The sequence below is a fragment of the Hippocampus bargibanti genome, linkage group LG12 (genome assembly GCF_051943395.1).
Source record: "Hippocampus bargibanti isolate YZ-2025 linkage group LG12, ASM5194339v1, whole genome shotgun sequence".
NCBI lineage: Eukaryota > Metazoa > Chordata > Actinopteri > Syngnathiformes > Syngnathidae > Hippocampus > Hippocampus bargibanti.
In genome coordinates, this window is record NC_142745.1 from 12,829,597 (window position 1) to 12,840,085 (window position 10,489).

The 10,489-nt window shown below is 41.8% G+C and overlaps 2 protein-coding genes across 3 annotated transcripts; one reads left to right on the top strand and one right to left on the bottom strand.

Annotated features, from left to right (window-relative positions):
• The first annotated feature begins 46 nt into the window (after positions 1-46).
• Positions 47-3,283, top strand: cenps (centromere protein S). The gene is made up of 5 exons (XM_089010104.1): positions 47-187; positions 260-383; positions 1,466-1,499; positions 1,583-1,649; positions 1,747-3,283. The coding sequence occupies exons 1-5, from the start codon at positions 158-160 to the stop codon at positions 1,843-1,845; spliced, it is 354 nt and encodes a 117-aa protein (XP_088866230.1). The 5' UTR covers positions 47-157; the 3' UTR covers positions 1,846-3,283.
• A 572-nt stretch (positions 3,284-3,855) lies between these two features.
• On the bottom strand, positions 3,856-10,332 carry tardbpb (TAR DNA binding protein b). Of its 2 annotated transcripts, none has more exons than XM_089010097.1 (6): positions 9,676-10,332; positions 8,306-8,469; positions 8,072-8,212; positions 7,828-7,998; positions 6,274-6,776; positions 3,856-4,723 (listed from the first exon to the last, which is right to left on the bottom strand). In XM_089010097.1, exons 1-5 carry the CDS (start codon positions 9,914-9,916, stop codon positions 6,297-6,299), a joined length of 1,197 nt encoding a protein of 398 aa, XP_088866223.1. In that variant the 5' UTR covers positions 9,917-10,332; the 3' UTR covers positions 3,856-4,723; positions 6,274-6,296. The 2 variants fall into 2 exon arrangements, with proteins under 2 accessions (XP_088866223.1, XP_088866222.1); XM_089010096.1 differs by having other exon boundaries at positions 8,063-8,212.
• Between the last annotated feature and the right edge of the window lie 157 nt (positions 10,333-10,489).

The following is a 10,489-nucleotide window of genomic DNA, read 5'->3' on the forward strand; positions in this document are numbered from 1 at the left end:
TTTCTGCCGCCAAGTTCCTTTCAGTTACGGTCCTGTCATCCTAAAAAGTACACAAGAAACATGGCCTCTTATTTAGTTTTGTGACTGTTTTGACTTAATGTCGTCGGTGGCAAATTAAGCTACATCTTCTCGTCATTTAAGTCGACGTAACACAACAATGTCAGAAAGTGAGGACGAAACACGTCAGGTAGGGAAACAAACTAGATGGGTACTGTTAACGCCGATTAAGTAAATATTACTAATGCGTGGTCCATTCCAGCGACTGAAGGCGGCCTTGCATTTCACCGTTGGTCAAATATGTCAGAAAGTGGGCGAGGAGCACCGCAGGGAGTTTAGCAAACAAGTGGTCGCAGCCATCACTGAGACTGCCTTCAGACAATGTGGTGGGTGCAGACTAATTCCTGATATTAGTAACATCCCAAAGTGGATAGTCACTTTTACGACAACCATACTGCTAAAAATATACTAAGGGGATTTTTTTAAAGAAAGTTTCCCCATTGAGATTTGGTATACTATGCTGGGTTTTAGTTTCTGAACACACGCTCCAAAGTCGTTCAAGTCACATTTGAACGTTTATTTTAAACGAGAGTGAACAAATTAGTTCTTTTCCTTTTGGCTTTTCCCTTCTGGGGTCGCCGCAGCGAATCGGTGTCCTCCATCTAACCCGGTTTTGTGCATCCTCATCTCTCACACCAGCTACCTTCATGTCATCTTTAACAACATCCATAAACCTCCTCTTAGGTCTTCCTCTCGGTCTCCTGCCTGGCAGTTCAAGGCTCAGCATCCTTCTACCAATATATTAGTTACTTTGATTAAACTTTTTTTTCCATACTTAGCATCAACATAAAAACACCTGGAAAACAAATTGTTGTTTTCTCGTTGATATTGTGACAGTATGAAAATGCCAGTTCTAAGACGATGAAATGATGTATGTTATTCATTATCCAGTCTTTAAATCTTCTATCCATGGTAATATTTAATATCTTGTTTTTTCTACATTTAAAAATAAGTGTCGCGTGATCATACATAATTGCAGTTTTGTTTGTTATAAACAATCTCAATAAAGTACAGTACTTTATCGTAATCACATCCTTTGTTAAAGGAAACACTGACATCTCTTGATTTGTAAAATGAGAAGGTATGGTTCTGCTACCAAAATGTAATATGAATAAAAATAATGAAAAATCAGGATCAGTGTCCAGTGTATAGTTAAAAAAAAGTGCAAAAACTGACATTTTTTCCAATGGGTAAATTATGATGTGGATGCTTTTACATTTTGAGTTGCCTTTTAAAATCATCAGTTAAAAATTATAATCATGTAATCGTTGTCTAATACTGTAGGCATAGTTTGCAGATTGAAGATCTTAACTGGATCGCAATAACTTGCACGTGTAGCCAAAGCACATTATCTTGTATATGTAAATCGACATTGAGTCAAAAGGCTTTTTTGTTGGTTCTCTTACAGATATATTCGCGAAAGACCTGGAAGCATTTGCAAAGTAAGCATTTCTGTTTTCATCATCAAATTGGTGAGCTGGGGTTTTGTTGGTTACCCTCAATACCTGCTCAACTCTGATTACAGACATGCAAAAAGATGCACTGTGACAGCAGAGGATGTGAAACTTTTGGCCCGTCGCAGTACTGCATTGGTGATTTTTTTTTCAATGAAAATATTTTTAACAACATGACATACCCCAAAATTTCTCAAACTGACTGAATTTCTTGTTTGATTTCCCTTTATTTCAGTCACTGCACATACAGAGGAAAAGCGAAGAAGTGGAAAAAGAGCAGAAGGCTTTGAAAAAGAAGAGGAAGAACAAAGACACTCATGACAGCAGAGAATAAGGCACAAGGCTGGTCCTTACTCCCCACTCTTGTCACAAATATTCGAATAAACATGTCAAAAATTAACTTCAGTTATATTGAGGTTGTTAGGCTCTCAACGCAGGATTTGCACTGCATAGTTCAAGTGACAATTCCAATGTTTGTTTTTGCTGTCGAGTGGCAGAATTAGGATGTTACGGTGATATAAATGGAGGGTTTCCAAATGAAATTGCCTATTTTGAGATCATTGTCACAGATAACAAAAGCATAAACAATATGCTACACGAGGTGGGTTAAATTTAGTCATTCACTGCCATTCCCGAATTTATTGTGGAATTGAAAATATGACAAAGAGCGCCATTCCCGAATTTGTTCAGGTTTTGTTTTTTTCATGCTTGAGTGCCGATAAAGCACTAGCCATGGCTTCTGGCAATGTTATTTTCCACAAGGGATTTGTTCCAACTTTAGGTGTTATTAAAGCGCTATATCAACCAATATGTATGTATTGCATTGTAGTTTGGACACCCACCCTCATTTCAAGCTCATATAACTTTTTTTTCTAATGAAAGAAGATAGTTTAAGGTTTCTTAAAACACAAATTTATCTCGCTTCCGAAAACCTATGCAGGTCTTAAAACGAGTAAGAATAGAGGCACAAAAAGCAAATTGATCTCGAAAAGGTTAGTTGTTCTTAGATTTGCTAAAAATGAAAATAATATGATGAAAATTAGCACTTAATGTTCCTGAAAATATCTAGAAACAAGAAAACATGGAAAGATATTTAGAGGGAAAATTGTAAATTAGTGCTTCAAACAAGCTGTCAGAAATAAGATACATTTTCTGGGTTGCGTGACCGCTGGCGCGTGTGGCTGCCGCTGCTCACCCGCAGAAAAAATATCCTGTGACTGTAGTGTCCTTGTGAGTTTTGAAAGGCGCTGAGAAATGAAATGTATTTATTATTCTTATTATCATCATTATCAGGTTCCTAACACTGTACTGGATGCTTATGTAGTCCTAAAACTCAATATTCTGTGAGTCGTGGAATTCAAGTGAAAAATGACAAAAACCCTGGACACATTTTTGCACGTTTGGCAGTGAATGAGTTAAACAGCTGCATATTTGCTTCCAACATTTAGCTTGTAGTAGACACGCGCACATTCAACCATGACGTCCCTGATCCACTCCTGAAAAGGACGATTTGATCCTCTCATCTAGAACTTCTTCATGTCACAGTCAGTACTGCAAGTGCTGAAGAATGAATGTCTTTGTGTTGTCATATTATGTTATTTCATTTTTTTTGTACTTCTGACTTCAAGATGGCGCTGCGAGAGTGGCTGCCTTTCTCGCAGCTCCTGTATTTTATTTTTCTACTTCTTTCCTTTCCCCCTCCTTTCATAACTTTGCTGCTGTGAAATGTAAATTTCTCCACTGCTCGACAAATAAAAGTACATCCAATCCAAACATACATACGATATTACAGACAGCCGCCAATCAAGGGAGGGTTGTTACAACTTAAAGAAATTAGACCTGGCCTGTGTGTTCAATCGGTCTCAACTAAAGCATATATTTTTATGTGTTCCCTGAAATGCATAACAAACACATCAGGGCATTTAATCGGAACTGAGCACGTGAACCTGCAGTGCAAACCTTGCTGATGCTCCGTGTAAGCTCATGAAGTTGCAAAACTGATGATTTTGAAAGCTTTCTACCGAAGGGCTGGAAACACCAGTGACCGTTTCACACGTGACATCTGACAGGCAAGTCATTCAATCACCAAAAGTGTATGGAAGCAAAGACCCTTTTATACAAACACTCACAGCTTTTCATCAAAATCTCTCTGAGGCCATTTAAGCAGAGGGGAGAAAAAGTCACATTCTCACTCTCTCAGAAGCTAAAAAAGTAAGGAAAAAAAGACAGGTACTACCCCATGTTTTGAGAAGGCCACACACTCAAAGTGTTGGAACTCCCGTCTTCATCCTTCAGTCGGGGTTCAAATGGAGACCTCGACCAGCGGAGCCCAAGGTCCCTAGATGTGTGAATTGAATTAGTTTCTTCAATCCCCAGCAAAGTCACATCAACTAAATCTATTCAGATGAACTTTATTAGATAGATGCCTTCATTTGATTTTATTTATTTTATCCAAACACCTCACAAACATCAACAGTCGATAGAAAAAGGGAATGGCGACCATGAGGACACCACTCCCAATCATCTCACATCACACGTGTCCCTCACCAAGGTTTCATCAGTCCGAGTCATCCACATCAAATGCACACATACAAATCAGTCGAGGAACAAGGAACAGCACACACCATACAGCATTCAAATCAAGATTATAGAAACATTTACAAAGAGCACAACACTCCACTACATTGTCTTGTCGACACATTAAGAGTAAGTGGAAAAGATTAAAAAGAAAAAAAAAAACAATCTTTTGACACACCCATCATAAAGATGTCCACGTTTAAGGGATGGGAAGGCGCCTGTAGCATCCGCTGTTTCCACTCAACACATTCATAGAAAATCAGTCACATTTTGAGGGAGAGGGGGGGCTCGTTCACCGCACAAGCAGTCCTCCGTCCGCTCACTCACCAACCGCTCCATTCTTCGCCATCCGCACTCATCCGATTCCCACCCGCATCCAAAAAAAGTCACTTGCGCAGATCTCTCTCCAATCATAATTGGATTTGTTTTAAAAAGTGAAAAAAACACACCCACCGTCTGATGAGAACATGCGGAGTGAAGCCGTTGTTTGATGGCAAAGCATATACACGGACAGTGATAGCACTGATCGCTCCCCATTGCGACAATGCTGCCATATTGGAGCTTCCTTGCGGGGAAAACGGAAGAGAGGTCAACTGCAGAAGAGATTTCATTCAAGGCTTTGTCCCATTTTTCGACTGGAAATAAAAGTAGAATTAACAAAAAAAAACAACAGGTAAACTTTCAAGCAGATTCTCAATGCAATATTGCCTTCAAAATTAGCTGGATAATGGCAAACAACAAACATGCATATTTCTCTCATCTTAAATTATCATGACACAATCAATACACGCATGAGAATCCGGTTGAAATTGATATAAAGGAAACAGCAGGGGTTGTGCGGGGCGGGGGGTTAGTTACTAATCGATACATTAGGGGTGTCCAAACTTTTCTTCCATGGGTTGCTGTGCAGAAAAAATGGCGGAAGAGTCAATTGGTGATGTATAAAAGCATTTGAGGATGTTGGGTGGTCCACGAGAATAAATCAGCCCCCTGGTATTGAGCGGAAGGACAATCAAATCAAATCCCTGCTTTACAAAAGCAAAACGGTAGCCATCTCTCTTGCGATCACCATGACACACACCATAAAGCAAAGCGAACAACTGACATTTTGAGGCACATCTTGTTGAATGATGTGTGATTGGTGAAAAACAAAAGAGAGATGAAAACTGTTTTTTGTTTTGCTAACGCCTTTGGCCAGTGAAGAAACTAATACTTAAAAAAAGCACGATTTGTGTCAATTGTCAATTTTAGTCTACAGACGCTCCCCAACTTACGAACATTCGAGTTACGACTGTGTAAGCTCTCAGTCGTACAAGAGTGGTCCATCGATGAAAAGGTTTCTTCAGCCGTCATCTGTACTTCTTTGAAAGTGTCGGACGTTTTGCTCCTCATCCAAGAAGCTTCGTCAGCTAACTAAAATTTGTTGGTAGCAGGGGCCAGAGCTACCAACAAATTTTATTTCACTGACAAAGCTTCTCGGATGAGGAGCGAAATGTCCGACACCTTCAAAGAAGTACAGATGACGGCTGAAGAAACCTTTTCATCGATTCGAGTTACAAATAACGGTACATACGAACATTTTTTTGCGGGTACAGTATGACGAAAAATGTTCGGACAGAGATGCTGCAAGTTAGATTTTGTTTTGCGTGTTTTTTCCGACCGAGTTAGCTTGCGATTGGCTGTGTAGAGTATGTGGTTGGGGACAAAATCCCTCTTCCCAGTTGACGCTCCAGGAGGACGCGATGCATAATAAAAAGTAATGACCTAGCCAGCAGCTTCAGTCATGGCTTACTGAAGAACCAAGGATATATGTTGTCGTACTACGGCAGATGTGAATTTATTTTAAGACTGTTAGAGCGTCTTTGTTTGATACTTCCCCATTCAGTGTTTGACTTAAATATACATTCCATACAAAATATAGCACTGAAGCAACTTACGACTAAATTCAACTTACGAACGACCACTCAAAACGTATCTCGTTCGTAAGGTGGGGAGTGTCTGTACACCTTTGACCAAAAAAAAAATGAAATAAATAAATAAAAACAGTTTGGACACCCCTGCTCTGAATAAAACTAGCTTCTTTTTCCTCCCGACGTACAAAACATCTTCCAGACAAAGTGTCGTTCAGATACGTAGACACCCAAAATAAAAGTTAAAAGTAAAAACTTTCTCTCGCGATACTTACCGCACGTACATACTTTGCTCTTTTTACATTCCCCACCCAGACGACTTTGACTCCATGCTGGACCCAAACCCTGAGCTAAACCCACTACCGCCGCTGGTGGAGTTTGCGCCCGCGCCCCAGCCCAGGCTGGCCGAGCCGGCGCCGTAGTTGCTGTTGCCAGCGCCGAACGACTGACTCTGGTCTCGGCTGGAGCTGGTGCCGCTGGCCGCCGCCGCCGACGACTGCTGTTGGCTGGCCAGCATGCCCATCATACCCCAACTGCTCTGCAGGGCCGCCTGCGCCGCCGCCATCATTGCCGGGTTGAGGTTGAAGGAGCCGAAATTGGCCATGTTACTGTTGCCGCCGCTCCCCATACCACTCCGGCTGGCCCCAAAAGCGCCGAAGCCGTTTCCAAAACGCCCCATGCGGTCAAACTGCCTGTTGCCGTGTTTGGGCTCTGCGTTTGAGATGTGGACGCTCACGCCTTTGATGATCAAGTCCTCACCGCATAGAGACTGAGCAACCTACGAGGGCGGGGTCAGAAAAACAACACCATTAACATTATGCCATACTTTGTTATAATCCACAAATTGTATTTAAAATATTCATTATGTGTATTTAATGCAAATTTGGTTCACTTAACTCATTCACTGCCAGATGATGTGCAAAAATGTGTCCACTCCAGTGCCAGGGTTTTTGTCATTGTCACTCAAATTGCAGGACCGACAGAATATTGAGTTTTAGGATGATATAAATATTCAACGCAGCTTAAAAAACCTTAGACTCTCTTCTTGCATCAGACAAAAAGTTAATTCCGGAATTATATGCGTATGGAGTTATATGAGCTTGAAATGAGGGTGGCTGTCCAAAATATAATGCAATACATAAATACGTATATAGCCCTTTAAAAACAGGTAAAGCAGGAACAAAGCGCTAACATGGAAAAAAGGCAAATGCTGCCCCCATGTGGAAGGGGAAAAATTGCCACAGGTCTGGCCAGCGCTTTATCCGCACCCCAGCAAGAAAAACCAAAACCTGAATACATTGGCAGTGAATGAGTTAATCATATCAAACAACAGCTGAAGCCGTAACAAAGCGCTAACATGGAAAAAAGGCTAATGCTGCCCCTCGGGAATTGAAAATATGATATAGAGAGCCATTCCCAAATGTTTCCGGGTTTTTGTTTTTCTTGCTGGGACTGCCGATAAAGCGCTAGTCAAACTTCTGGCAATGTTATTTCCCTTCTACAAGGGGGAAGCATTTCCTTTTTTTCCCATGTTAGTGCTTTGTTCCTGCTTCAGCTGTTGTTAAAGCGCTACACAAAACAAAATTGTATGTATTACATTGTATTTTGGACAGCCGCCCTCATTTCAAGCACATATAACTCCAGACCCATTTATATTATAAGGTTTCTTACGCTGCATTGAATGTTTTTGTAGTCCTAAAACTCAATATTCAGTGGGTCCTGGAATTCAAGTGACAATGACAAAAAAACTGGCACCGGAGTGGTCATATTTTTGCACATCTGGCAGTGAATGAGTTAATAGAGTCCCAAAACACTTGTCCAAATAATACCTGATCATCTGCGAACGTGACAAAGGCAAATGCGCGGAACGGCTTCGGGATGAAGACATCTGTGACTTCTCCGTACTGCAAAAAGAACTGCCTGAGCTCATCTGTGGTCATGTCCTCCGTGCAACGTCCCACAAACACTTTGCGGCTCCTCAGCGGCTCGTCTGCGCCTTGCTGTGAAGACAACATGAGGACCGGTTCTCGACACCAAGTTGTGTTGTACTTGAGAGGACATTACCATATTCACCTTGGAGTTGGGGAACTTGCAGTCGCACCACCTGCCGTCAATCATGTGGCGCTGGGCGATGACTTTTTCTTGCGTTTCATACTCTGTGAACCGCACAAAGCCAAAACCTTTGGAGTTTCCTGACCTGCCATCACGTTTTACCTGACCACAAAAGAAAGGGCACACTCTGGTGGCTGATCATCACCAGGCCAATATGCAACATGGATATTTTAACCCAAGTTCTGCGGGCCATACCTGTACCATGATGACTTCGCCAAAAGTGCTGAAATAGTCTTTCAGGTCCTGCTCGGTAGTTTTCCAAGGAAGACCCAACACAATCAGGTCAGATGTCTTCATATCTCCCCGCTTCATTTTCACAGCTGAAGAGGCATCGATTTCATCCATTTTCCTTTTGTTATCTGCATATAAGAGAGACCGGTTCTGCTGTTGCTCACAATCGCAGAAATACTTTTTTTATCTTGACTTCATTGCCCGATGAAATTTTGCAAGATTCACACAAACATCACAGAAAGATGTTGCTGTCAGTGGAATTCAAACCCGCACTTTGCAGCATCACAAGGTTTCTTCATTTTTCTGTACCTCGGCTTACGAACGCTTGAGCTCACAAACTTTTCGCGTCACGAACATTAAATTCGCGAGCATATATCTTGGCTAACGAACTAGTTTTCGGCGGACGAACCAAACCACACAGCGCCACGGTGGCTGGCGGATGAGTTTTTGTCACCCCCTTTGTTTGAGTGCAGACGTGGTTTGTTATAGAGTGGTGTACTTTTGCTATTATGGGACCGAAAAAGACCCCATCACAAGCTAGTGTTCAGCCGAAGAGGACACAAAACAAAATTACGGTCAGACTTTCATCATCGAGGTTCATCGAGAAACACGAACAAGGTGTGCATTTGTGTGACTTAGCGTCCCACGACCAGTATGCTAAGTCAACCATTGATACGTGTGGCTATGGGTGTTTCTGTGTTGTCTAAGCAACGGTGTCAGGCAATAGAAGAGGTTGAAAAACTTCTGTTGATTTGGATTAACGGAAAGCAGCTAGCAGGGGACAGTGTGAGTGAGGGTATTATCGCTGAGAAAGCACAGCAACTTCACTCGGATATCATCAAGAGGTAGCTACATCAACGACCATCACAAAGGTAAATAAAACGACTTTATTATACAGTATATTTCTTTAATCCAATAGCACATTTATTATACATAAAATAAGATATATTTTGTCTCGTTTTAAGGCTTAATAGAAAATTATGTTTTTATGGGGACCTGGGAACGGATTATTCCAATTTTTTATGGTTTCTTAAGGGAAATAAATGTTCGGCAGATGAACTTTTCACCATACACACACATTCCTGGAACCAATTAAGTTCGTGAGCTGAGGTATCACGCATATATTACTGAGCTGTTGTGATTGTTTTCTTCATGTATTTATGTCTCGTACAGCCCTCTGGAGTCCAAGCTGCCCCCCTACGCCTCAAATGATGCCGACACAGTGCGCCCAGCGACGAAGGATCAAGTTTTTTTCGACCATCAACTAACTGCCACTCTGCCATTCATTTTGAGTGGCACAGTAAAATAAACAAACGTGACAGGATTTCGTTTACCTTTCGGGTAGTTGACCACGTACACCATGTTCCCCCAGCCAGTCTCCGGGGCGTGCAGGACACCTTCTACGATCCGCACGCCACGCATACACAGTGACACGGGACTTCTGAACCGGAGGCCGCACGCTCCAGGGAACTGGGCCGACACCGTCGACAGTAGAACGGTTCCGTCGTCCTCGGACGGGATCTCCATTGGCTCCTCGTTCTCCTCCTCGGCCACTCGGACGTACACTTCGGCCATTTGTACGAGGTTACAACGGCTAATGTAACTAGAGGCACTGGATGAGTCCAGCAAAGTTTTGAAATGAATGGTTAAAACGAATTGTTGTCCGTAATTGAGGTTGTTTTTTTAGGGCTATAAATAAATTATCTTAGGTTAGAGCAAACAACCATCGAGTTACACTTTCGTGTGGGTTCTTTGTTCGTTCCAACGGTGTTGAATGTCAACAACACACCAAAAGTATCTATTGGCGGCATTAACATCCACGAAAACTCGACAAAAGCAAAACAAAACAAGATGCGGATTCGTCTTTCCACTGCCCGGCAGCAATTGGGACTCTGTATAATATCGTCTCACCCAAAAATGTCACGAGTGTTTTGTTGTTCACGGGGTACGACACACTCACCGCCATATACATTCGCCGAAGAAGGGTTATCTAAAAGAAGCAGGAAACGCGTCATCAAAAACGGACATATTTATTTGGTGCAGGTGAATTAATCATCGTTTCGTTGTTATTTCGTGTTCTATTATACTAATTAAGAGCAACTATTTTAATTAAACCAAACATAATTTTCAAAGAATTTCTGCCGCACA